The 26,322-nt window shown below is 51.9% G+C and overlaps 2 protein-coding genes across 7 annotated transcripts in view; one reads left to right on the top strand and one right to left on the bottom strand.

Moving 5' to 3' along the window:
• Positions 1–726: 726 nt before the first annotated feature.
• Positions 727–7,711, top strand: LOC138165278 (ubiquitin carboxyl-terminal hydrolase 1-like). Of its 2 annotated transcripts, XM_069093435.1 has the most exons (9): positions 729–823; positions 993–1,184; positions 1,290–1,416; positions 1,506–1,613; positions 2,136–2,296; positions 3,021–3,703; positions 4,359–4,529; positions 5,264–5,465; positions 6,040–7,711. In XM_069093435.1, the coding sequence occupies exons 2-9, from the start codon at positions 1,015–1,017 to the stop codon at positions 6,779–6,781; spliced, it is 2,364 nt and encodes a 787-aa protein (XP_068949536.1). In that variant the 5' UTR covers positions 729–823; positions 993–1,014; the 3' UTR covers positions 6,782–7,711. The 2 variants fall into 2 exon arrangements, with proteins under 2 accessions (XP_068949537.1, XP_068949536.1); XM_069093436.1 differs by lacking the exon at positions 1,506–1,613 and having other exon boundaries at positions 727–823.
• Positions 7,451–26,322, bottom strand: part of LOC138165277 (dedicator of cytokinesis protein 7-like) — a 327,550-nt gene continuing 308,678 nt past the window's right edge. For 2 of the 5 annotated variants that reach the window (XM_069093434.1, XM_069093430.1), the window contains 9 exons: positions 25,647–25,778; positions 24,344–24,358; positions 14,879–15,013; positions 13,831–13,920; positions 13,308–13,544; positions 12,913–13,056; positions 11,926–12,032; positions 11,533–11,700; positions 7,451–11,295 (listed from right to left, as the gene is read on the bottom strand). In XM_069093434.1, coding sequence (XP_068949535.1) covers positions 11,253–11,295; positions 11,533–11,700; positions 11,926–12,032; positions 12,913–13,056; positions 13,308–13,544; positions 13,831–13,920; positions 14,879–15,013; positions 24,344–24,358; positions 25,647–25,778 — 1,071 coding nt within the window. In that variant the 3' untranslated portion in view covers positions 7,451–11,252. Of the gene's footprint in view, positions 11,296–11,532; positions 11,701–11,925; positions 12,033–12,912; positions 13,057–13,307; positions 13,545–13,830; positions 13,921–14,878; positions 15,014–22,691; positions 23,073–24,343; positions 24,359–25,646; positions 25,779–26,322 lie in introns of those variants that run through there. The other 3 variants (XM_069093431.1, XM_069093432.1, XM_069093433.1) reach the window with 3 other exon arrangements.

The following is a 26,322-nucleotide window of genomic DNA, read 5'->3' as shown; positions in this document are numbered from 1 at the left end:
CCGATGCCGGGGCGAAGAAATCGAGGAACTAGAACGCCAGGGGGCGGGGCGCGCGGCGCCTTTGGTATGTTTCCAAAGGCCTCTCCGCCTTGATTGGTTAACACCGTACCGCACCGCCCCTCCGCTCCTGCCCAACACCTCTACAATTGGCTGCTCGGGGCCGCGCCGGAGTTCACTTTCTGTCGCGGATTGGCCGGTTTCAGTAATTGGCGGCAGGCTCAGTCCACCAGGGAGCTCCTCCCCGCCTCCCTGCGCTCTGGGCCGTCTCCCGACCCGTACGTTTCCCCTTCGTCCCGCGCGCTCAGAGCCGGTGGGGGCGGGGAGAGCGAGTGCCCGCGAGAGCTTTGGCGGCTCGATCCCGGCGGCCAGGCCTCGGCCGGCACGCGCGCGCCCAGCGAGGACCCCCCCCCCCCCCTCCCCGCGAGCTGCCCGAGCCGCCGCCTGCGCCCTTCGAAACCGCCCAGCCGCCCGTTAGGTGCCCGGGGGCAGCCGCCGTTCGAGCCGGCCCCGGAGCCTGGGCGCGTCGCGGGGGCTAGCGGCGGCGGCAGGGCTGGGCTGGGCCTGCCGGGGCCCGAGGCCGCGGAGCCCGCCCCGGCGTTTCCGAGCGGCGCCTGGCAGGGTCGCGGCGCCCGGCGGGGGGGGGGGGGTGGGGGGGGGAGGTCCTGGCGCTGCGGAAAACGCGCCAAGTCTGCGCCGGCGGCGGCCGCGTCCGGACCCCGCCGAGCCTCCCGAGCCGCGGACCTCCGCCCCGCCCGGGGCCCCGGACCCCCGCCCGGCCCCGCCCCGGGGATGGAGCCGCGCCGGCGGTCGCTGCCATGAGCCAGTAAGCGCGCGGGCCCCGCGGGGAAACTGAGGCCGGCGGCCGCCCCTCCCCCAGTCGAGGAGGCCGCTGCCGGGGAGGGGCGGGGGCGCCGCTGGGAGTGCTAGCCCCGCCCCCCACGTGGGGGGGGGGAGCGCCGCGGGCGGGGTCGTGACCTGTGGGCGCCCTGCAGGTGCAGCGGGTGACGGAGAGAGATGCCCGGGGTGGCGCCGAGCGAGAGCCAGGGCGCGGCGGCCCGCGGCAGCCCCAAGAAGAGCCGCTTGTCGCTCAAGTTCTTCCAGAAGAAGGAGGCGAAGCGCGCCTTGGACTTCGCCGAGGCGCCTGAGGCCGAGGAGCGTGGCGGGGACTGCGCGGGGCCGGACGTGTGCGTGTCCCGGCGGGGCCCGGAGTGGGGGGGGGGGGGGCGGGGGCGGGGGCGGGGGGGGGAGGGGCGGGCGGGCCCCCCGTCTGCGCCTCCCCCCCCCCCCAGGGACCAGGTGGTGCCCGCGGCCGCCGCGCAGCCCTCGCCCCTCGGCTGCGAGAAGCGGGAGAACCTGCTGCCCTTCGTGGGGCTCAACAACCTGGGCAACACCTGCTACCTGAACAGTGTCCTGCAGGTGAGGGCGGGGCCGGGCGGGGCCGCGCGGGGGCGGGGCAGGAAGGGGCGGGGCGCAGGTGACGGAAGGCCTGCCCGCCCTCGGCGCAGGTGCTCTACTTCTGCCCCGGATTTAAGACTGGAGTGAAACACTTGTTTGACGTCATTACTCGGAGGAAGGAAGCCGCGAAGGAGGAGGCCAGCCCGGGGCCGGAGAAGGTGAGCGGCGCGCGGTGGGCGGGGCAGGAGGGGGCGGCCGCCTTGGCACGAAAGCCCAGTGCCCCGCGGAGATGCAGCTTTGTGCGCAGCCGGCGAAAGTGGGCAGTGTGATTCTGACATCCCGGTCTGAGCTGCCGGGGAGTAAGGCAGCGCAGCTTATCTGGAGTGTGGACTTCCTTGGTCCTCCTGGCTCTGAAGCCCGCTGCCATGCACGTGGTCTGAAGGACCCCATTGAAAACTTTCTGTGGGAAGCAGGAAAAGATGTAGCTGTGTGGAGGAGTTGTAGCTTGCCATTGAGATGAAAGGTAAAGCGAATTCCTTGGTTTTCAGAACTTGTCCTCATTTTATTTTGGCTTCTGCAAGAAGTAGAGCTCTGAGAGATGGCTTCTTCAAAATACTTCATTTTGGATGTTTGATCCAAATTTTATCCACATTTAGTTGCTTCAAGAGGAAGAAATAAAGAGAAGGGGAAAATCCTCGTATTCATAGATAGCAGATTGGTTTATGTCTTATTTCTTGCAGGGAAATTGCAAAGAAGACAACCTGGCAAGCTATGAATTAATATGCAGCTTACAGTCTTTAATAATTTCGGTTGAACAACTTCAGGCCAATTTTCTTTTGAACCCAGAGAAATATACAGATGAACTTGCTACTCAGCCAAGGCGGCTACTTAACACTCTCAGGTACAGCCCAGGATGAAATTTAAATGTTCTCTTGACCTGGGGAGCGCAGTGAGCTGCAGTGTGTGTTAAGCATGTGCTCCAGATCCAGCCCTCTGGACACTCTTGGGTGCAAACCCCGCCCACCCCCACAGCGAAAAGCAATGTATCGGTGGTTCGGTGTAGTCAGAAAGACTCATCCCTTAGTCCAGATCCAGCCTCAGACACTGGGCAAGTCACTTTACACAGTCTGCCAGACTTTTCGCAAACCACTCGAGTGTCTTTGCTGAGAAAACCCCAAATGGGATCACAGATATTTGGACGTGACTGAAATGACCTAATGACAACAATAATTGCTAGGTTCTTACTGTTTATTGAATAGCTTTCTGAAATTTTAAAAAGCATCAACTTCAGTTGTGTGCTTCCTGAACAGTGGAAGGGGAAAAACACTAGAGGCTAGGTGCCCTTCCACACTGATTAAAAGAGAATGACCCTTATTGTTAAATCCCAACGTTTTTAGTGGCTGGCTCTTCCTTGCTTCCCCTGCTTATTTGCCAGTCTGGTACTTGGGGAGTCTTGGTTGTGATGTTTCTTTGGCCATTAAAAGGAGATGCACCATAACAGGAGGGAAATGTGTAAGGATGTTGTCAATGTCAGCGGGTGACGGTGCTATTTTCAATGGAAAGAATGGAGTTGTGTGTGTGTTAGAACAGTGACAGCCATTTGAGTGACAGCTCCTTCTTTGCAGGGAGCTGAACCCTATGTACGAAGGCTACCTGCAGCACGATGCTCAGGAGGTGCTGCAGTGCATCTTGGGAAACATTCAGGAGACGTGTCAGCTGCTAAAGAAGGAAGAGCTGAGAACTGTGCCAGCAGAAGCGTCGCCTCCCCCACTGGAGGAGAAGCCTCTTCCTCCCAGGGAAGGCAGTGAAGCCAACACCATTGAGGAGGATGGGGAAGGGAAGGACAGGTTCCCAAAGGGAAATGGGAAAAGGAAAAGTGAGAGTGAAGTGGGGAATCCCAAGAAGAAGTCTAAGCTTTCCAAGGAGCCAGCAGCATTGGAAGAGAACCAGAGGCAGACCCGGTCCAAGAGAAAAGCCGCTGGGGACGCTCGCTTGGAAAATTCTCCTGAGGCGATGCCCAGAGGTGCCGGCAGTGGAGACTGTGTCCGGCTGAACCACAAGAAGTCAAGGCTGAAACTAAACTGGCTGAAACCCACTGCCAAGCAGCCCAGCATCCTTTCCAAGTTCTGCAGTCTGGGGAAAATCACCACACACTCAGGACCCAAAGGACCTTGGAAAGAAACTGATGGCGGTTGTGAGGAGGACCCAAAAGGGGACACTGAGGGAGACTTCAGAGACGACTCTGAGGAACCTGCACCCCCAGAGAAGAGTGTGGAGGACAAAGAAATGCAGTCTTTGAGAAAGAAAGGTCAGTACTGACACCTTCTCGGGATCCACCAGCTACAGAGTGCAGCTTCACCCTCCTTGGGTGGGCACAGCCTCAGGCACTTGGGGTAGGGTGAGCAGCCCTGGCTGGGGGAGAGTTTAAGGCAGGAAGATTTGGAGGCAGTGTTTTAAAGGCTATGGCAGCAAACTCAGCACCATGGGCTCATGTCTTGGTTGTGTTTATCTAGGCATCTCTTAATACAATAAAATCCTATGAGAAAACGAACAGTTTCAGAGCTTTAATTACTTTTGGCTGCTGCCATAGGGCTCTAGGAAAAATAAGTACTGTAGTCGGGTGAGCCAGCCATTGTGCTGGTAGTGCCACCTGGACCCTGTTGCCTAGTCAGTTAAAAAGGGCCTTCAGAGATACTGCTTGAGTTGCCCTGATTTTCTGTAGATGTGCCTTCAAGGCAAGGAAAGCCAAGTCTTTGGGAATTTGTCCTAGGAGAAAAGGAAAGCAGGGTTCAATATGTAGCATTTCTTCCAGGCTGTCTGCTTAACTATGGGCCTGAAAAAGACAGGTTCAGTTGAGGTTTGCTTATGTAGCTCATTAAGATAGTTGATGAAATGTCAGGCTGGGGCTGAGCAGCAGGAGTTCTTGGGCCGGTGTTTGAGTCTGAGTTTCACCTTCTTTGTAGGGATGGAACAAGTTTGTTTCGAGCTGGTGGAGAAATTATTCCAGGGCCAGCTGGTGTTGAGAACCCGGTGCTTAGAGTGTGAGAGTTTAACAGAGAGGAGAGAAGACTTCCAAGACATCAGCGTCCCAGTCCAAGAGGAGGAATTTTCCAAGGTTCAGGAGAGTTCAGAGAGTGAGTATGATGAACAACATCAGCAAAGCCAGCCACGCTTTGCTGTTGGCTGGAAAAAGGCAGTCTAGGAATGTGTAACTCGGAACGAGCTGCCCGTTCCAGCATGCACGTAAACCAGGCTCCCCACCCAGAGGTGTCCTGGTGTCCCATGGACGGGGTCCCCCTGCCTAGTGTCATTTTATCAGTATAACATATCTGAAGAGTGGGAAGCCCTGCTCAGATAGTAACTGATGCCCCCGTGTAACGCTGTCCCTGTGGAATAACACTGTCTTCTGTGTTTTAAGTGGGGTATTAGAAGCATTGTTTGGGGGGAAGCAAGAGATTTTTGGATTCTTCTCTAGAAAAGCTAATACAGGTTGACTTTGGGGGACTCTTTGCTTTCAGCCCTTTTTAGGTCTCCCAAGTGGATGGCGAGTTACTTTTTTCATTCTCCCCCTTGTTTTAATGGTTTTCAACCACCTTCCACTTTAAAAGCATGTTGGGTGCCTTTTCTTGATTTGATTTTGGAAATTTATCAAATCTGGCATGTGTGATGTTATAGGTTGTGCTACATATGTAACAGAATATTTACCTTTCAAGAGTCATTTCTTACTATCAACGAATATAGACTAGAAGGCCCCCCACCCCATTAGCCTAAGGAAGTCCTTCCTTTCCTTTAGTGCTCGTTTTCTGTGACCTTGTCAGTGTACCCAAGAAGCGATGTGTGAGTGACCAACCCTGATTGTCTTGTGCAGTTTCTCCAGAGCCCAAGACAGAGCTCAAGAGCCTGAAGTGGGCCATCTCGCAGTTTGCCTCTGTGGAGAGGATCGTGGGCGAGGACAAATACTTCTGTGAGAATTGCCATCATTACACAGAGGCAGAAAGAAGCCTCCTTTTTGACAAGATGCCTGAGGTGATAACCATCCACTTGAAGTGTTTTGCAGCCACTGGCTTGGAGTGAGTATCAGACAGTTTGATCAAAAGCTGCCCCAAACGTTCTAGCACGTGCTCCACAGCATTCCAACTCTGCGGGCTGCCACCATTATCGGGGGAGCCAGGGGAGAGGTGAGGAGGCTTTTCACAAATGGGGACTGTTTTTCCCCATAGTGTACATGGAATATGAGTCAAAGGTCCAGAGATCACGTAAAGGACAAATGTCTCTCCATTACATCATCCTCGGCACTTGGGAGGCAGACCAGATTCTTCTTCTTTTTTTTTTTGGGGGGGGGGGGAGGGCAATTGGGGTTAAGTGACTTACCCAAGGTCACACAGCTAGTTTTTGTGCTACGTGTCTGAGGCCGGATTTGAACTCAAGTCCTCCTGACTCCAGGGCCGGTGCTCTATTCACTGCGCCACCCAGCTGCCCCCACAGACCAAATTCTTAATTTGTCCTCAGACATGAATTTGTCATGAATCCATTTGCTAAAATGCTTATTCAAGTAGTTTGTCATTTCGTACTCCAAAGAGGCACCATATGAACTATTTTTTGTCCATATGATGAATATTACACGGCATGCTTTTTCTTTGGCAGGTTTGATTGTTACGGTGGAGGACTCTCCAAGATCAACACTCCCCTGTTGACGCCCCTGAAGTTGTCCCTGGAAGAGTGGAGCACCAAGCCAACCAATGACAGCTATGGACTGTTCGCAGTGGTCATGCATAGTGGGATCACCATCAGCAGTGGGCACTACACTGCCTCTGTTAAAGTCACTGATCTGAACAGTCTGGAACTCGATACGGAGAACTTTGTGGTGGACCAAATGTACGAGATGGCTAAGCCCGACCCGCTGACCGAGGATGACACCAAGGCCCTTGCTGAAGATTATGATGACGAAGTGTCCTTCCGAGTCAGTGGGAATGCACAGCCCAGCAAAGTCCTGAGCAAAAAAAGTGTGGAAGCTGTTGGCCTTCTTGGGGGCCAGAAGAGTAGGCCGGACTATGAGTTCTGCAGCAGCCACCGAGCATCCAATCCAGAGAAGGTTATCGGGGCCTTGGCTGAAAACAGAAACCCTGAGTCCAGCAGCACAAACGGGACCCAGGAGCTGGGCAGAAGCAAGGAGCCCAACGGCCAGACAGACGCGAACGCAAATGGGCTAGAAAGCAAAGTGTCTGATGTGATCCAGAGCCTGAAAGAGTATGAGGGCAAGTGGCTGCTCTTCGACGATTCCGAGGTGAAGGTGACAGAGGAAAAAGACTTTCTGAACTCGCTTTCCCCTGCGGCATCTTCCACGTCTACTCCTTACTTACTGTTTTATAAGAAGATTGTTGAGTGAGCATGTTCTCCTTGTGTATAGAAACAGAGATCGACAGCAAAGACTCCTTGAGGTAGTGACTCATTGGCCTGTGGAAGCTCCTGGGTTATTACTGGTCTCTAGTTTTTGTATGAATAGTGAAATCTGAATGACTGAAAACCCAGTTAATTTTTAGAGTTCATTTTCCATGTTCACTAACCACTCTGCTGGAGACTAGCAATACATTAGCTTCTAAGGACAAACCTGTGTAGGTTCTGGAACAATTTGTCCAAATAGAGCTATTTAAATACTTTTTAAAGGAAGTTTTACACCTGTCTCTTGTATTGGCTTTTAAAAATAAAGTGCTGTATTTGTATTTTCCATATTTTGGAATAATTATATCTACTGCCAAAATGTTTATAGATTGTGTGGTTTTGTAAATTAGGAGGCAGCCACCTTGTTGCATTTAGTTTTATAACAAAGTTATGAAGCAGAATCCTTGCAGGCTGTTAAGACACACAGATTCTAGAACTTGCATGTTCACACTGGCGTGAATTCTGTGCCTTGGATCACTTTGGAAGGTGCATCTCAGAAGCCCTTGGACAGCATCCTTGCCCATCACTACCTTAGGAAGGATTTCATAGATATATATATATATTTATGATTATGATTTTGTACTTTAGCAGATCAGTCTAGGTTTGGACAAGAGTAGTGTGTATTTCTTCATAGTCATATTGCTATATAATTTGTAAATAGGATATAAAAATTTAGAAGTAATGACCTTTAGGGTTTTTTGTTTTTTTTTTTTAAAGCAGGGAGGGCATTCAGTTTAAAATGCTTAGCAACTATGTATACAAACGCACTAAAGTTTTGTACTTACAGCTTTCTACCCTAAAGCATCTGGTTTCTTTTCAAGAACAGAATTTGTGTACATATGTGGAATAAACATTCATAATTACCTTTACAACATTATTTTCTCGTATGAAAAGTAATATGCAAGCTTTACCAGCCCTTAAAGAATAATTGAGGACAGACGCGGTTTATTTTATGGTAACATTTTACATGAAAAATGGGGAGGCCTTACTCATTAGCATTGGGAACAAGCCAAGTGGTCAATTCAACATTACTCGTGACTTGACGGAATGAATAGTCAAACAAGGTATTTGACCACAACTGAGATTTATCTGCATAAACTTTTAAATGTATTAAAAGTAAAGCTTCCTAATTGGAGAAGACCATCATAAATGGCAAAATCTTTAGAGCTTTATTTGGACATTGCTTATTAACAGTCATGATCTAAACTGTCTCCTGAGAAAAATTATTTTTAAATTGTCCCTTAGTACATTTTAATATTTAACATCTTAAAGAAGTGATTATTTTTGTAGCATGTTTGTGTATTAAGTTTCAGAGTTAATTTGAACTATCCATAATTTCTATCAGAAGGAAGAGGAGGGCCCAAGTATGACAGAGGGAGTGCCTACTATTTTAACAAACATTGGAAGATACCGGGACTATAAGACCTGGTAGATAATTGGTTTTACAGATAAGGAAACAGACGAGAGTGAAATGATTTCTATAAGGTCACTGCTTGTTAAAAGTATTAAGCTGGGCCTAAGTGTCACCCCCTCTTCCATCTGCTGAGTACCCAGGCTGGGGGATTACTGCCCAAGCAATAGTAAAAAACCACTTGGTGAACACTCACCCTAACAAGTGGTCACCTCAGCTCTGTGCCCAACAGGCCTCAGAGGCTCCCACCACTTGTGACCCAGCCCACCTTTATTAAGCTCCAAGATTAGCTTCACCAGAAGTACCCCTGTGGTGGTCCGAGTTTTTTTGGGGAGGAGGGAGGGGGGCACTAAGAACAAAGTCTTTTCCTTTCTCCCATGTTACCCTTCAAACAATCAAAGACAGCTTTGGCTCTGTCTACAGTCCTTTCCAGCTCAAACATCTCTCGATTCAACACAGGAAAGGTACTGTCCCCGCACCATTGCTTGTGCCCCAAATTTACCTTCTGGAAGGTGGTATCTGGAGGTGGGCCCAGTAGTCTGGGGAGGTGCTGCTGCAAGCCCTGACTTTTATTCTGGGTATTATTAAGGCTGCCTAAGATTGCATGTGATTTTTTTTGGGTTTTGCTGTGCTGTTGATTTAGCCAAAATGAACAGGGACTGCATAATAACCGCAATACAAAGTAATGTGCTGTCTGAAGACTGGGTAAGGCCTTTTTTCAGTAACAAAAAGTTAGCAAATCCTCAGGGTGGAATGTTTTAAGGTTTCTTTTTCCCTTAAGGCAAAGGTCCCCTATGTGAAGGGACTGGCTTGAATCTGAAGGTAGACTTCAGAGGCATTAAGTCAGGAGAAATGAAAGCTTTAGCTCAGATCAGTTTAGAGAAGGCAGATGGGGAGGAGAGGCTGGCCAGGCTTTCCAGGGAGCGTACTTATGGGAAGGCATCCTGAGGGTCCAATGAGAAGGGGCCTCAACATCCATGGGCCCAGGCTGCCTCCACCTCTTCTCCACTCCTTTCCCTCCTTCCCCATCACAGATAAAGGAAGTTTTCAGCAGTCTCAGTGAGTGGCCCATCCTAGGGGACAGCAATGCAGCTGGGCTCCGGGAGCTGCTAGGACTGCTCGGATCCAGTCCTGGCAGCAGGCAGAGGGTGTGGGGTTTGTCAGCCTTCCACTCAGATCAGATGGGTGGCACCTCAGAGCCCTACTTACTTGGTGGATGAGGGAAATGACAAAGCTTGGCAGCTGATGGTTCAGTGGGAAGGTGTGCTGGGCCTGGAGTCAGGAGGATCCAAGTTCAAATCCAGCCTTGTTCACTTCCTAGCCATGGGCCCCTGGGCAAGTCACAACACTTCTGCCTCAGCTTCCTTATCTGTAAGAATCCCTGCTGAGCTCAGTGCCAGACCCAGAAAGCACCCTGGAAATGTTAGCTGCTACCAGCATCCTGGCCCTGCCTTCCACAAGTCATCTCTTCCCCTCAAGCCCAGATCTGAGTGGCTGTAGGAGCTTGGGTGCCAGTCAGCAGCCCTGCTACCCTGGAAGTCGGTTCAAGATGGTTTTGCCCTTTTAGACACGTTTTATAGAATCTGGCTCCTTGTTCTGGCATCACCAGCAGAGAGAAGTCATGTTGCTGAAACATTTGCTCACTCCTAGACAGAAGAAAGACCTGCTGCCCTGGGGTCAGTGAACAAATCCATTCAGATACAGGCTACCACACAATCCTCCAGACACTCCAATGTGTTCTCAGTCCAGACACGTGTTTCTTTCCTGCAAAAGGCTTAAGTCTGGATAAACTGGGAACTCACAAATGACACCTTCACTGGTTCTTCCTGACAATAATCAATTTCTCCCTAGAAAATCTTTTCAAGCTGCCAGCGCAGCCAGAGGTGTGATTTTTCTTTAAGTAACAGGCAGGACAGATTCTTTTTTTTTTTTCTTTTTGGAGGGGGAAGGCAGGGCAATTGGGGTTAAGTGACTTGCTCAACATCACACGGCTAGTTTTTGTGTTAAGCATCTGAGGCTGGATTTGAACTCAGGTCCTCCTGATTCCAGGGTAGGTTAGGTGCTCTACTCACTGGGCCACCTAGATGCCCCTAGGCAGGACAGATTCTGAAAATATATCCAGCACCATTTCACCATCATGTCCAAATGACCTGATGCTCCCTCGGGGTGACTGGTACCCTAGAGAACACTGGCACTGGGGTTTGGCTCATTGCTGACTGTCTGGAAATAAATACCCTGAAGCCAGACGCCTGAACCAGCAGAGGCTTCGGAGGCTCCAGACCCTCCCGGCCACAGCCCCTTGCCATCACGTGGGACAAAGGCCTCGCCACAGGGGAATCCCCAGGAGTTCTCTGTCACAGATGACGTCCCCGTGTGTGTGTATCATGGCTGGGTCCTTTTGCTCCTCAGCAGAAGCGGTCAATGGCCACCAGGCCTCCGGACAATCAGAGGGCACAAGTTTGGACTAGGCAACTGTCCCCTACAGCATCTCCATCTCACTAATAAGCTCCAATTATCTCTCTCCAGACAGTTCTGCTGGTCCTGTTTAGCCCTATACGGTCATCAGTCACAATTCTCATCTCAATAACTTTGGAAGCAACAGCTATGAATCCGTTCTTTATCTGCCACCAAATGGGAACGTTCACATCAGAATAAAATAAGTGAAAACATCCACATATTTAATAAGTACCTTTAAAATAAACATTACTACATTAAAATGGTTCAAAAAAGCATCTGGAAAAACTCCTGATATAAATTAACTCTATGGACGTAATGTAAATAAATTTAACATTAGGTACGCTATAAATAACGGTAAAAGCATCGCATGTGCCTCTGAATCACAGCCATGGCTTTAGAGAAGCTCGTGGCCTCTCCCCGGCCCGGAGGGCAGTGAGCATCCACACTGTCCTGACCCAGGAGGACAGGCAGGCGCGCTGTCCAGACCAAGCCCCGGGCTCTCTCCGCCCATCATGCGGCTTCTTTTCAAGAACCGGGCGCCCTGGCCTCCCTAGAGCTCCACTTTGCGCAGGCTCATCCTGCTGAAGGAATCTCTGTGGGGAAACGAGGAAAGGGGATCAGAATCAAAAGTGGGAGGGTCTCCAGGGGCCACCCCTGCCCGCATCCCTCCCAGTGGCTCTGTCTGGGCTGACACCTGCTAACTCAACACTGCGGGCGTGGCCGCTGTTTCCCAAGGAGAGTGTAAGCAGGGATGGCCCCCCCCCCCCCCCCCCCCCCGCCACCCCCCCCCCCCCCGCCCCCCACCCCCCCCGCGGCCCGCCCCACCCCACCTGTGGACCGCGCTGGGCAGGAGGGCCTTGTACAGCTGCGGGATCTTCCTGCTGATGAGCGGCTGCAGGGCCTCCTTGAGCCGGTGGTAGTTCCGCTCCAGCTCCCTCTGGTACTCCTTCTGGTCTGGCCCAATCAAACTCTTGTTCTTCCTCAGGGCATCCTCACACCTGCGAGACAAGACTGTCAGGGCGGGCAGGCGGGCAGGCCGGGGTCTGCTCTGGCCTCACTGGGACGCTAGGGCTCAGCACGCAGACCGTCTAGACTTGCATTCACACCGGCCACACAGACACAGCTTGGGGCCCTGCCAGTCGCAGGAGGGCCCGGGCAGGGAGCGCGCCCACCTAGCCGAACGTCCAGCCCTGCCGACTTCTGGGGAAAGACCTGCCAAGTACCTTTTGGTAAAATCTTTGAAGCAAAGACGGAGCTTGTTGTGGTGTCTGAAGAGCTTGGGGTCATGGGGTATTTCAGACAGGAAAACCTGGGCGACCTCCAAGGGTCCCTGCAAAAGAAAGAGCCCCTGAGTGAGGGCAGGTGGGGCCCAAAAGGCCCGGCCGCCTCTGCCCTTCCCAAACTGCCGGCCGCCTGCTGTGACTGCCTTACAGGGACTGCAGGACAGAATCAAACAGGGCTCCATTTCCCAGCATCCGCTTGGGGCCTGGCCATACCTGGGGGCAGGGCCTGTACTGCCTAGCTGGGGTGGATGGGGGGGTCACCTCTGTTTGGGATAACAGGCAGGAGCTCCCTGCTCCAACGCCCCATATGCCTTTGCATCAGTGTTGTATCTGCTGGTCCATGGGCCTGTAGTTTCTATTTACTAGAGTCGGGGTGGGGAACCTGCGGCCTCAAGGTCACACATGGCCTCCCCGGTCCTTCAGGGCAGGCTTTTGCCGGAGTCCAAGTTTTACAGAACAGATCCTTTTATGAAGCCGATTTGTTCTGCTGGGCTCAGAGTGGCACACAACGCTACAGTTTTCAGTCAATTCACAAGTATGGCTCAGAGCGAATGGAGAGGCAGGCCCTTGGTGGCAGGGGAAGACCACCCGTGCATAGTGCCACCAAGGGACCAGGGAAAACTGGAGCCTGGGCATCATCAGAGAAAATAGGGAAGGGTGGGCTGGCCACACAGTGAGAGAGAAGGGCCAACGGACGGGCAGGCCCCATTTGGGGAAGCCCCAGAGTGATGGGCAGGCATCCCTGGGCAAGGGTTGTCCAGTACGGGCAGGTGAAGGTGGCTGCAATCTGTATCTCTGCAAGGGTTGCCCAGTGATGGCCTCAATCCATTTGGACATTTTTAAGTGCTTCCGCCTAAAAAGATCACTGCCAAGCAGTTGTGCTCCAGGCGACGCCAAGCAGCACAGCTTTTCCTCATGTGGCCTTACCTGGTTCACGGTGGTGCCTACGGACCCTTGGAGGACCATTTGGAGCATCTTGGGGTCTGCTGGGTCCTGGTGCGTGGCAAAGGCCAGCTCCTGGGTCTTCTTCTGCATGTCTTCAATAGCAACCTCAATGGGTGTCAGTATGATCTAAGAGAAACAGCATCCATCAGACTAGCACAGAGCCAGTGAAGGAATTTCATTAAAATGAATGAATTAATGAAGTTAATGGAAATTAATGCATTTCTATCCAAGAGGTCCAGCCTCGTCCTTTATTTCTAAACCGTGGTTACGCCTCTAGGCAAAAAGCACCTGTTGGCTGAGGGCTGGCAAGGAGGGGCACAGCCAGCCCTGTCTCTTCGTCTTCCAAAACCTGCCCCCTGCCTGGCCACCAGCCTCACCTCCTCCTTGTGAATGACGTTGATCCTGGTCTTAATGTACGGAAAGGCGTGGGATGTGGTGAGGACGGTCTTGCGTTTGAACTGCTCATGAAGCTCCCCGTGGGCACGGCCATCTAACGTGAAGGGGGTGCAGTACAGGAAACGTCGAAGATTATAGTTTTTATCAAAGTATGTGATTCTGTCCTTCATTTCATATGTGTCAAAGTATGGTTCCACATAGGTGATCTGGATGTACGCCTAAGAGAAGAGAGACCTCCTTAGTTACTTCAATGCCATGCGTGTCCTCACCAATCTGACTTCTCCCAAAGAAGACAGGGCAGGGGTGGCTAGGTGGCACAGTGAATAGAGCACTGGCCCTGGAGTCAGGAGGACCTGAGTTCAAATCTAGCCTCAGACACTTAACACTTACTAGCCGTGTGACCTTGGGCAAGTCTCTTAACCCCAATTGCCCTCAAAAAAAAAAAAAGTCAGGGTGCATCTCCAAGGTGTCATTATGGTTCATGGCTACCCACCATCACTGTACCTTATTTGGATCTAATTTGCACTTGTCCACAGGGTTAGAATCTTTGATTACTTCGACTACATCCTCTCCAAATCTTTCTCCATAAAACCCCTAAAATCAAGAGAAAAAATTTCACATGAAGGCTCCATTTCACACAAAATTAAAAGGTGAAAAAAGCACTGTTGTGAAGAGAGCTTAGAGACACGAGCATTTTGACAGCTTTAATGTGTAAAATGGTCATGTGAATAATTTTTAAAAATCATGTTTCACATGCCAACAAAACAAACCCTGAAACTTAACACTGACTGTTCAAATTCCCAAATTTTCTTTTTTGCCAGTTTATAAAAAGCAAAAGAACACAAGCATATGCATTTAGAAAATATACATACAGTCTTCAATGCAGACTTTCAAGAAAACCAAACAATAAGGGAACAGGAAGGAAGGGTAGGTCACATTTAATTTCTTTGATACCTAAGGTCTGATTTTTATTGGCTCAGAAAGATAGAGATCATATAAAGTATAGTAAAAATTTGAAAGGGGATATTAGCCAAATACTGACTGCTGATGAGTCAACAAAGGTCAAAATGTGCAGGTCAGATTTTTCCCAGGTGAGCTGCTCTCTGGGTAAGCCAAGGGCTTTCAATGGTTTGCTGGCTGATTTCAAGTTAGGGAGTATGACTCTGGGAACTATGGGCATCTAACAGAAAGGGCACTGCTCCAGTAACTGGCAGAATTGGGTTCTGATCCAATTTAATTTCTCTGCTCTTCATTACCTGTTATCTATAAAATACAGGTAATACACACCCCTGAGGGGCACAGAAATAACCGTGTGGGAAACTGGTTTGAATATCTTCTGACAAATGGAATTAGTGTGATTAGTTGGTATTCTAAATGGCGCTAAAATGCGCCTGAGGAAAGCCATGAAGGGGCTCCCAGGCACCCTGACCTCTGAGCCGCAGCTTGGCCATTTGCCAGCACTGGTTTATTAAGATAAAATCCAGGCGGGACACTCAGGATGGCAACAAGAGACTAGCAGGAACACCACCAGCCAAAGCATGTGAGCACTCACCTCCAGTCTGTGCGAGATCTCGGCGAGCTTGGTTATCGCCGGCTCTTTATACACGAACTCCTGCTCATCCAAGTCCCCAAACTTGGTCCCATAAAAACCCACACGGAAATAGGTTCCGAACATCCGCTTGCCATCCTAGGTGAAGACAGCGCGTACATCTCAACACCGAAGCTATTCTACGCGGTACATTACACCCACACCGCAGCTAACGGGCTTCTATTCACAAAATACATCAGTGCAAGTTTACAAGATGGAAAATTCTACAGGCCAAGTGACTTGGTAATTTTTTTTAATATTAAGAAAGGATTTAAAATAGAGAACAACATAATATTCTGCCCAAACTGCTCAATGACCACGCGATAAGCGTTTTTAAGGCATTAGCACGCGGGGCACAGATCACATGGGAATGCCATTCCTTTCTAGCTGAAGGTGCCTCTCATGTAGGCGTCACAGCAATGACATCAGTCTATAAAACAACAGTGACGCGTGTGTTTCTTACACCATCTGTCTTAGACAATACCAAGAGCCCTTTGGAGAGCCTCTCTGCCCACAAAAATGGGCTTGGAAGAGGAATGTGAGGCCAAAAGGCCAATAAGAAAATCACATTCTAAGGGAAAGTTGGTTTAATTTTCTAAAGACCAAAAACTATCCAATGTGTGCAACCCCCACAAGTTTATTTAGGAAGAAACTTTGACAAGTTCACTTTTATTCTCACAAAAACCATGGAAAATCCAAAATGCAGTCAGTCAAAAAAATAAGGATTGAAGGGCTTTGTGCCCCCCCCAGGAACACCTCCCCGCTTCAGCTGCACTGGAAGGGATTTGGGCTAATATGCCTACGGAGACACCTGCTAACTGTGTGGACGTGGAATCCACATCTCACTCTCATACTCTCATTCTTATTCTCCAAAGACCAGGTTGGAGGGTCATGAAAAATGGCACACAATATAAGGGATGTGGAGAAGATGTGGAACCCCAACTAACGGTCTGCAGGGCACCTTCCACTGGCCTCACGACCTCAGAGGGGGCCGGAATCATGGCGCCTCTTCAAACCTGGGGTTCTCAACCTGGAGTCCATGGCTAGGCTTATGGACATTCCATGAACTTGAATGGGGGGAGATAATATCTTTATATTCACTGAAATCTAGCATTTCTTTCAATTGTAAGTGAAAACATGCACACACTCATTATTCTGAAAAGGGGCTCTAGGTTTCAGTGGACTGCCAAAGGAGGCCAGGGTACACACTGTTCCAGGCCAATATGGACCTGACCAGGAGAGCCCTTTAACACACCCTGGATGAGGCATTACACAGTTTTTACATGAAGACATTGATTCTGGAGGACGCCACCAGTCACAAAGGCAGCCCACCCCTTCTACCTTTGGACAGCTTGGCTGCCGGCAGCCAAGGCCTGCCTGCCTCTCTGCCAGTGCTGCTGGGCTTAGTTCTGAGATCAGGAAGAACCAGGCTGGACCAGAAGCTGTCTTGGAAAGCCCTTGACCTGTGCTGTTTAATACTTCAGGTAAATGCCTGGAGAGCTGAGTGTGAAGTTGTACTGACCCATGCTAACATCTTCCTCCTGGGATGGTTCCTTTTGGGCTCTGTGTCCCCTGCTCAGAGGCTTGGTGCATACGTGTGGAACTGACTGCAATCTTAACATTTCCTACTGCAAAGGGGTGGTGAACTCAAATAAAATACATAAACACCTACCCTGCTTTACTATGGATAGAAACATCTCTCTGGGTCTAATGGAACTAATTATAAACTAGAAATCAACTGACTTTCCTGGTTAAAAAAACAAAAAACATCTGCTAACAGTATTGGCATTTCAAAATCTAAGAGATATTCAAGGAGTCACCTAAAAACCTCTTCCATGGGACAGCTAGGTGGTGCAGTGAATAGAGCACTGGCCCTGGAGTCAGGAGGACCTGAGTTCAAATCTGGCCTCAGACACTTGACACTTACTAGCCATGTGACTTTGGGCAAGTCACTTAACCCCAACTGCCCTCCAAAAAGCAAAAAAACCAAACAAACAAACCCCAAACCCCTTCTATTCTCATATACATGCATAGAAAACACACACACACACATACACCTACTACAAGCACACATATGTACAGCAGCTCTTTTTGTACAGCAAACAGCTGGAAGCTGAGGGGATGCCCATTACTTGGGAATGACTGAACCCAAAGCATGGCATGTGACCATAACAGAATATAACTGTATTATATACAATGAAGAAAAGGACAGTTTTAGAGAAAACCTGAGAAGATTTGCATGAACCAATGCAGAAGGAAGTAGGGAGAACCAAGAAAACGATGAACTTCATACCATCAACACGGTAACGAAGAAAAACGTAAAAGACTGAAGACCTTGAATCGATATAATGAACAATCAAGACTCCAAAGCATCAGCGATAAAGAAAGCTGCCCCCTGCTGACAATGAACTAACACCCAGAATGAGACGTGTGTTTGGACGCGGCCAGCGGAGGGATGGCTGTGTCTGACTGTGCTCACTCGTTAGGAGTTTTGCTTTTTATTTCAAGGGGAAATGGGATGGAAAGGACAATCAGTGTTTGATAATGGGGAAAAAAACCTAATCAAACACAAAAAAAATGACTTGCACAATCTAAACGAGGAGGAGAAAAACTCTCCTTCCCTTCAGGTCGAATCAAAGTCATTCAAAACATTAACTAAAAATTAGGAGTTGACAACGGCCATAGAGACCGTCTGGCGCCATGACATCGGAGTGTCTTCATCAGCATCCCTGAGCACTTCAGCAGGCATTCTTAGGAGCCCACGAGCCGGACACTGCAGATGATAAGACACAAACAAATCTCATGGTGACATGCTGCGGGGGAGGCAAGACCCACATAGAATGGCGGTGGCTTTTCAGTTACGTCTAATTCTTGGCGACTCCACTTGGTTTTCTTGGCAGACACTGGAGGGGTTGGCCATTTCCTTCTCGAGTTCATTCTGCAGATGAGGAAACTGAGGCAGACGGGGGAAAGGTCCAAAGACCTGCCCAGGGTGGCACAGCTAGCAAGTGTCTGAGGCTGGATGTGCACTCAGGTCTCCCTGACTCTGAGCCCATGCTCTAATTACTGTACCACCTGGCTGCCTAATACAAAATATAGGCCAGGCAATTTTTGGCTGGAGGAAGCACAAGAAAGGTCTGGTGAAGGCCCTTGAGATAAAGGAGGCATCAAAGGAGACAGGTAGGGAAAGAGAGTCTGCCAGGGATTCTTCACACCAACCACTGAGGGACCCAACTGAGAATCTTGCTGAGTTCTGGCTGTCTGGCTTCCCACCACTCAGCCCTGGGGTCTCAGTTCTGCTCCCTAGAGCCCCAAACAAGAAACTGAACCTTTCTACACAACATCACACGGTCCTTCAAATGTCCAAAGAACGCGCCTCTGTCTCCGCTTTGTCTCTCTAGGAACGTGATTATACACGTATAGCCTTGTTAAATACAGGGCTGCTATGGCTCTCCAGGACCAGGCCTCACACACCAGGACTTCCAGAACCCTCACCCTCCTGGGTTTAATTCCCTGCACAGGCTTTAGCCTTTTAGAGTCCTCTTTAAACTGTGGTTCCTGACTAACCAGTCTGTCAGTTAACTAAACAATGTCACTGTAGTCTGGCTTTCCTTTCTGAAGACCTGCAACAACACAGGTGATGTCATAACTCGCCTCTGAGCTGGACTGAAGGGGGCACAGCCATACAGAGTCATCAGTCCCTCTCTTCCAGTCATCGAAGTCCAGCAGCAGGACAAAAGTCAGGATGACTGGACACAGAGGATGACTTTGGTGTCTTCTGTCTGAACGATCTCTAAGCACTCCATTGCACTGTGGCCGTTGGAACAAATTGTTCTCGTCTGCCCATTCCTCCTGGGAAAAAAGTCCTCACCCGACTGGGGCAGACACCACCACTCCCTTTCTGACTCCCTCCCCTCTCGCCGTCGGCGAGTCCCTGGGGCTGGATGTCAGGGCCTCTCACCCTCCTTCCACAGGCCTGTCCTAGCGGGGGGCTAGGCAGGCTGCTCCCTCTTCCTATCCACACACAACGTCCTGTCTGGGGCTGGAGGTTTCAAGCCCAAGCACAGGACATAGCCCTTGCCCTCCTGCATCATATGACAATGCCCCAGTGCTGTCTGCCTGGAGCTGGGTGTCTGTCAGGGCCTTGGGGAGGCTGAGGAAGCCCCAGCGCTCACAGGGTGTTGGGCAGTGCCCTAGGAGCTGGGTAATGGACAGCTGGTTTTGGGGTTTGGGTGTCCTCGATCATGGAGACAGCTGCAGGTGCTTCATGTCTGTCCACCTCCAGGGGCCCACACAACTCCGAAGTCTCTACTTTTCTTTATCACAGAATTAAAGACGAATTGGTCACTTCCACTATATGCCAGCTGCCCGGGGTCCTCATCGGTGAGCACCAGGTCCAGGCTCCTCCTCCAAGCTCCAGCCCCTTTCCTTGGGCACCAGCCTCTGATGCTGCTTGGCTGGGCCCTTGTGTGAGTTGGGACCCCCCTGGACCTCTGTGGGGCAATCCCCCCATGAAAGGACATCTGTCTTCTTCAGTAACACTCCTCTGGTCTTCTGCTGGCTAAGGGTCCACTCTCCCTGTACATGAGCACGGATGGGAAGCCCACAGGGAGACATCCTGCACTTTCCCCTCATCTTTCCCACACAATCCCAAGCACCGTCCTCTCTCCCTGACTCAGCTTCTAAAGACAAGAAGAAAGACACAATCCTTTGAAAAAATTGCTTTTGATGTTTCTGTGAGCTCGCTCCTGCTTCAGGCTTGATGATATGGTTCTTACTGTCCCCATTTTACAGATGAGAAAAGTGACTGGCCCATGGTCACATAGGTAGAAGGTGCCTGAGGTCAGGACACAGACTTGGGTCTTTCTGAGAACCTCCCAGGTACCACGCACAGTGTGGTTGAAGGCCACACAAAGCTTCTGTGCCAGAGGAAGAGATGGGAGGAAGTTCTGTGAAGACAGGTCAATGTACCGATGGGGGCAGATGGAGGAAGGGGAAATCCTGGGCCAAAGAAGGAGGAAGGATGGCAGATGATGCCCCCCCCAAGGAGGCGGCTCGGCTCCTCTCTGCCCTCCCCTCCTCGGATTGTCCACCCCTGGAGGGCAGGGGCTGTGCAGAACACAGTGGGGAGGCTGGTGGGACATTTACTTAGGGATCATAGCCTGGTGGCCACATCAGGATGGCCGAGGGGCTGCTTTGAGCCGACAGGGCCGTTTTGTTCTGGGGGCATCACATCCCATCATCTTCAAGGATGAAAGGACTCAACAAGGTGGGAGGCAGGAGCAGAGGAATCCAGCTGGAGGGTCTGACTCTCCTTGAGTCCCTGCTCCCCCCAGAGGGGCTGCGCATCTGGAGGAAGGGCTCGGCCCAGCCAGGGCTCCTGCAGGCACAGAGAGGGGCAAAGCTCGCACACAGAAAGCCGGTCCTGTGGTCAGAATGGCCTGGCCCCCGGGCCTCAGTGGGACCCTGAGCCAGATGTGAGGCAGAGCCCCAGGGCACTCTCTGAGGCTACATGGCGATGCCTGATATTGGCAGAGGAAGTCTGCTCAGTGGGAGGCAAGCATGTGGGATTGGACTCAGGAAGATCCAAGTTCAAATCCAGCCTCAGACACTGACTACCTGTGGGACCTGGGAAATAGCTGGAAACAGCCAGCATTGTTGTGGTGCTTACTGGTGCTAAGCACTCTGCGATTATTAATCCACTGGATCCTCACGCCAAGCCTGGAGCTCTTTCCCAATGCCCCCAAGCTGCTGAAGCTCTGTCTGCTCTGGCTCCTTAACAACAGCACTGGCAAAAGGGTCCAGGAGGCAGATGTGCCTTGAGCCCACACTGGGCATCCAGCAGGCCCCACCCAAGTGCTCACTCCCTTCCCTAGGCCAGAAAAGTTGCAGGTGTGGCTCACGCCGTTTCTGTGTTCTGTAGCTCTCTGCTCCCATCCCGGGACACGAAGGAGGGAAGTGCAGCCCATGGCAGCTCAGCTCCTAGGGACTGAGAGCATGGAGGCCAGGCGGGCTGTACCGCGGGGAGCCCAAGCAGGGCTATGCTAGGGCCAGATCTGACCGGGCGGGGGAGCAGGCTCTTGCATGGCCAGGCTGAGCGGCCACTCCTCAGAAAACAGTGACCTGTGTGTCAAGGCTTGACTGACAGCTTGGCAGACTCGTCCAGACTTAAGCAAGTGCTAATTAGGCCTGAGAGTCTGTGAGCATCATTTTCAGGACTGCCCACAGGTAAACGTCCCAGTGGCCCAGGCTTGTTCCACAAACAGGGCTTGAACTCTACAGGGGTGGGGGACGGTTCAGGGCCAGGGCCTGATCAGGACTGACGTGGAGGCTGTGCCTCAAGGTCTAAGGCACCAGGGCCCAGGCTGTGTCAGTCACTGCTGAGGGGGGCCAGGCTCAGGACCCCTCAGGAATGCTGGCAGGAGTCCAGGCCCGAGGGGAACCACAGTTCACCACAAACATTTCTGGGAGAATGAAGAAGTAGCTTTCCTCTAAAACATGGAATGGGAATTGAATTGTGTTTCTGTCTTTGACTCTGAACGCTGCCAGACCAGCCAGTGAGAGGCACCAGCTGACTAGGGCACCTGTGCCACACAGACACGGATCATGGGCTTCCTAAGAAACAAATCAGCCCAGGCCAGAGCAAGGCATTGCCTAAGGCTCACTGGTCTCACTGCTGCAGCCTGGGCTTCCAAGGCCACTCTCCTGGGCCAACAGGGAAGACAAGGGCCAGGGGGACCTCAGGACTGTCACTGACCACCAGGGAGCTCCAGAAGTCAATGATATAAGCCCCACTCTGCAAAGGATAAGGTGGCCTAGACGTGTGGAGGTGACTCCACATGCAGGAAGGCCTTCTCCTCGAGGGAGACAAGACTCCACAGAGGCTGGGCCCTCCCACCAGGGAGGTGCTGCTGCCAAAGTCATTCTTATAACAGGGCAGCGGGTGGCAGCACTTTGGGACAGGGAGACTCAGGTCACAGAGTAAAACAGGAGAGAGAATCGGGATTCTCGAGAATGACAACACTGGAAAAAAAGGATCTTTCAGACACATCACAGTGGAGATGGGCCTCCTAGCTTGTCTGCAAGATTCAGGGGTCCCTCGTCATCTGAATCTGAAGCTAACGTCACTCTCCTAACACCGCTGCAGCATATCAGCAGGAAGGCCAGGCACCATCCTTCCCGGTCCAGTATGACAGGGAGAGGGCTGGCCGTCTCTCAGGACCCTCACTCTATGGTCAGTCCCACTCTCTCCCTTGACCACCTCCTGGACCGAGCAGTCACCAACCCAGGCCCCTGCCTTCTGCACAAGTGAGGGCATTCTCTTCAAAGAAATACATACTCTTTTCCCAAGAAATGAGAAAAAAGTGTCTGGCTGAATGTCTGCTGTCCACATTTAGGTGTTGCGCTCTCTAAAAATTGGAGGTTAATTTGAAAATCTGGACATGGTCTTATCTACCAGTCACAGGAGAAAGACACAAACCTCTGTACATATCCCACTAGAAAATCAGTCCAGTTCACATTAACAACTGAAAAAAAAAATCACACTGGCAAACACATCACACACATGCCATGGTTGTCCACACTGAACTTCAGAAAAAACTCAAATGCCTCGGAAGCTCATGTCTTTGAAACAAAGGCAACAAATGCAGGCAACAAGAAAAGGCGCGGTTAAAATGCATTTTCTTTTCTATTATTTTGAGGAAAATAATAGGGCTCAGAGGAGAGAGGATGAAGGTGAAGACTGCGTAGCCAGTACAGATTTGGAGGAGCAGATCGCAGCCATCGCGATTCCCGGAGAGCTCAGGATTGGTTATTATGCACAGGAAACACCGTTCTGAACTGCGAGGAGTCAAGTCTTAAGAGTTATCTCGGATACATGAACACACAGAGCCAAAAAGCTTTGCCAACTCAAAAAGCGATTTGTACCAATTCAAGGAGGACGATGGGGAATGAGCAGAGGGGGCGGCTCCAGCCCCCTCCCGGAGCCAGCGCTCAGCTCACGCTGGCCTATCTGGATGCTAGAACGACTCTCACTGGAGGTCAATCCAGGGAGCGAATCTGGTTGAGTTTTTGGCAACGGATTGGCATAGCTCTTTGATAAAATGGAATCACTGGGGCTTCCACAGAGTCAAAAAGAAAAATATTCACAAAGTACGAACTTACCACAACAGACAATAGTAAAAGTGGGGAGGAGGGTCAGCAACCAGGGGCAAGAGAAGAGAAAACAGAAAGTATTTTAATTAGGAAAAATCCAAAACAAATAAGCAGCAAATGGTAGCAAATAAACTTAAAAATGCAAGCATCCATTAAAGTACTCATGAAGCAGAAGACAAGCATGCAGAGAGCTTGGGAGCTGCAAAGCTAGCGGTGCAGCACAGGCGGGCAGTGCAGTGGACAGGACAGGACCACGAGGACGGAGGCGTCTGAGCATGCAGGGACACGCAGTGAGCGCTCTAGCTAATGACAAGGAGTGACGCCAGGGGTCGATTTAGCATCAGGCCGCGGCCACAGCGGCGGCTCAGAGGCTCTCCGGGCCCTCTCCCAGATCTAAGGTAGCTGCTAACGCCGAGTGCTCTCGGGGAGAGACACCAGAGGAAGCCTCCGACTGAGGGGACGCCCGGGACCTCACCCACAACTCGGCCACTTCATATGGAAGAAACATAGACGGGAGGCACTGGGGAGGACACCTCTGTAGGCAGCGGAAGCTCTCCGCGTGATCAGGGCCACGCTGCAGGAAACTCTTCAGCTGCCTCGTCCTAAACCTGGGTGCGTTCGAGTAACGGGAAGAGCACATAGCCCCGTCTCTGACTCCCCATTTTAAGTGGCGTCTGAAACACTGTGCTGTAACTGAACTCCTTTAAAGGGCTAGCTTCCCTACAGAATCTAGAGTGAGTTTTATTGACATGTGGCTTTTCAGTCACCGCGACAGTGAGTAAGGTCACACTGGGCTACGCCCCTGGGCCCTGTCCTGCCACTGAGGTGTCCAGAAGCCGGGGAGAGTCAGGGGGCCCTGTATGTCACCCACTCTCCCCAGGACCAGGCTCAGCGTGGCTGCTTGGGGTCTGGGGCCTCTGAACAACGTCCATAAATCGACCTCTGGGGGGGGGGCACCACATGGCCTTAACCAAAGAAGATATTCTGTGCCGGACGACAGGAAACGTTTGGAAGATGCAAACAGATGAGGGGGTGGCACGGGGCTCATTCGCCAGGGATCTCATTAGTGACACATCTCGTTCTCCATGCACGGCCTTGACCGCCCTTGGGTCAGGGTCCACAGTGGACGGTGCTCTGAACAACGTCTTTGGTTAATGAATGAGGTCAAGAGCAGACAGCAACACAGGGCCCACAGCTAGCACATGTGGGCCAAGCACGGGCATGAGGAATCGGGTCAATCTAGGAGCGGCTTTACCTCGCTAAGGTGGTACCTACCTCCCAGCCCGTGCTCTGTGTGATAAAAAGCAGAAAAGGCACGTCACAGACAAGCCAGCCTGGGGTCCGGGCCAAGTCAGCCACAAGCGTCAGGAACCACACAGACCGTCTGGCATCTCCCTCCCCAAGCACCCCCAGGGCCTCCTTTCAGCCACTGCGGCTCTCCCTGTCTCCCTCCTCTACCGACGGGAGAGCCGGGGGGGGGGGGGGGGGGGGGGGGGGGGGGGGGGGCCCCCCCCCCCCCCCGCCGCCGCCCCCCCCCCCCCCCCCCCCCCCCCCCCCCCCCCCTCCCCCCCCGCGGCCCCCCCCCCCCCCCCCCCCCCCCCGGGGGGGGAGGGGGGGGGGGGGGGGGGAGGGGGAGGGCAAGCCTGGGGTCCCACCCGGCCAGCTGTGGCCACTTTGAGTTTCCAGCCACCTGCCTCTCATTCAGATCACCGCCCCGTTCAACTGTGTCTTACATGAAGCTATGAAAGTTTCTTAGGAACACAGTGTGGTGCCCACGACTGGGACGGCATCATTTGCACATGGGCCAGCTCGGACCCGGGGCCTGCTCTGGGGCGGGTCTGTGTCTCACCACAAGGGGTTCTGGCTCAGCCTTCCAGGCTGGGCTGATTATCAGGGGAACTCCCCAGCCCCCCAGCAGAGACAGGATTGAGCTGGCCAATCACGGGGCAGGATCAGCACTGGGCAGGGACCCCCAAGAGGAAGCCCATAAGGAGCAGCAGGGGAGTGGAGGTCAGGAGGGCCGGGATGCTCTGGCCAAGTTCTGGGAGTGGCCCCTGCCTTGTCTGTGGGGACCCTCCCAGGGCTTGTGGAGGGCTTCAGGAGCTGCTCTGGGCTCAAGGCCCCAGCCCTTGGGGACTGCCTAGGTTATCTATCACGTACTTGCACAGAAGCAAGCAAAGGACCATTGGAATACTGACACCCTAAAAAAATAAAAGCTCCTCAGCGTTCGTTTAAACTGGGAAAAGCCCGAGTGAGCTTTTCACATCGCTCCGTGAGAAACTCGACTGAACACAGAAAGCTGGATTTTTTAGCAGGCATATGGCAAACCAGGCAATTTGCAATTAAAGCCCCAAGCTATTAAAAATGGTGTAAAGGCCCAGGAGTTTTTCCAGTCCCCACCCTGTGGCTGTGGCTCCAGTGGGCTCTCAGGGCTGAATACTGGACCGGAGAATGAGCTGGGCTCTGGCCCCAGCCCAGGCCTCTGAAATCGGCCGGGGGCCCTGGAGGGGTGCACAGCCCTGCTGCTGCCCTCAAACGTTCCCCTCTGCTCACGGCATGGCGGGCGTGGCGCCCTCACCTGATGGACGATCTTGCTGAATGCCTCTTGGAGTTTACCATGAATGACGGACAGCTTCTTTGCGTCCCGATTCGCTTCATGAATAGGAATGAGCACTTTGTAAACCTCGTTAACTGCTTCGTACATGCCCGCCTGAAGAGCAACAAGACAAAGGCTGGTCAGGGCGCCACATGCACCTGACGAGAAGGAAATGGAAACAAACGCATGCGGTCGACAGGGTCCGGCCACCCACAATCTAACGCGGCCCACGAGTACCGGACACGGCGACGCGGGTACCACGGCAGAGCCTCGCCGAGAGCCGGCTGGACTCCTGTGAGCCAGGCTTCACCAGGTGCTCAGAAAGGAGTCTGCCCGCATGGGAAACATGCACCCGAGTCTGGGATGCACCTTGTGCCCCCAGAGAGGACGTCTACGGGACGTTCTGTGGACGTTCGACCCGGGATTGTGTCAAGGTGCACGTGGGTGTGTGTTTTTGTGTGAGAGCGTGTGTGAGCATGTGTGTGTGTATGAGCATGTATGAGTGTGAGCATGTGTGTATGAGTGTGAGCATGTATGAGTGTGAGCATGTGTGAGTGTGAGCATGTGTGTATGAACATGTATGAGTGTGAGCATGAGTGTGTGTATGAGCATGTATGAGTGTGAGCATGTGTGTATGAGCATGTATGAGTGTGAGCAT

Source organism: Petaurus breviceps, unplaced genomic scaffold (assembly GCF_028583685.1).
Source record: "Petaurus breviceps papuanus isolate PSGF00001 unplaced genomic scaffold, PetGlider_PUasm1.0 208, whole genome shotgun sequence".
NCBI classification, from domain to species: Eukaryota; Metazoa; Chordata; class Mammalia; order Diprotodontia; family Petauridae; genus Petaurus; species Petaurus breviceps.
The sequence above is the reverse complement of the archived record's forward strand: the minus strand, read 5'-3'. Positions and strand labels throughout refer to the sequence as shown.

Coding starts and splice junctions, on each gene's coding strand:
- LOC138165278 (XM_069093435.1), top strand. CDS start 1,015: ATGCCCGGGGTGGCGCCGAGCGAGAGCCAGGGCGCGGCGGCCCGCGGC. Junction 1,417..1,505: donor ACCTGAACAGTGTCCTGCAG/GTGAGGGCGGGG, acceptor CCCTCGGCGCAG/GTGCTCTACTTCTGCCCCGG. Junction 1,614..2,135: donor CCAGCCCGGGGCCGGAGAAG/GTGAGCGGCGCG, acceptor TATTTCTTGCAG/GGAAATTGCAAAGAAGACAA.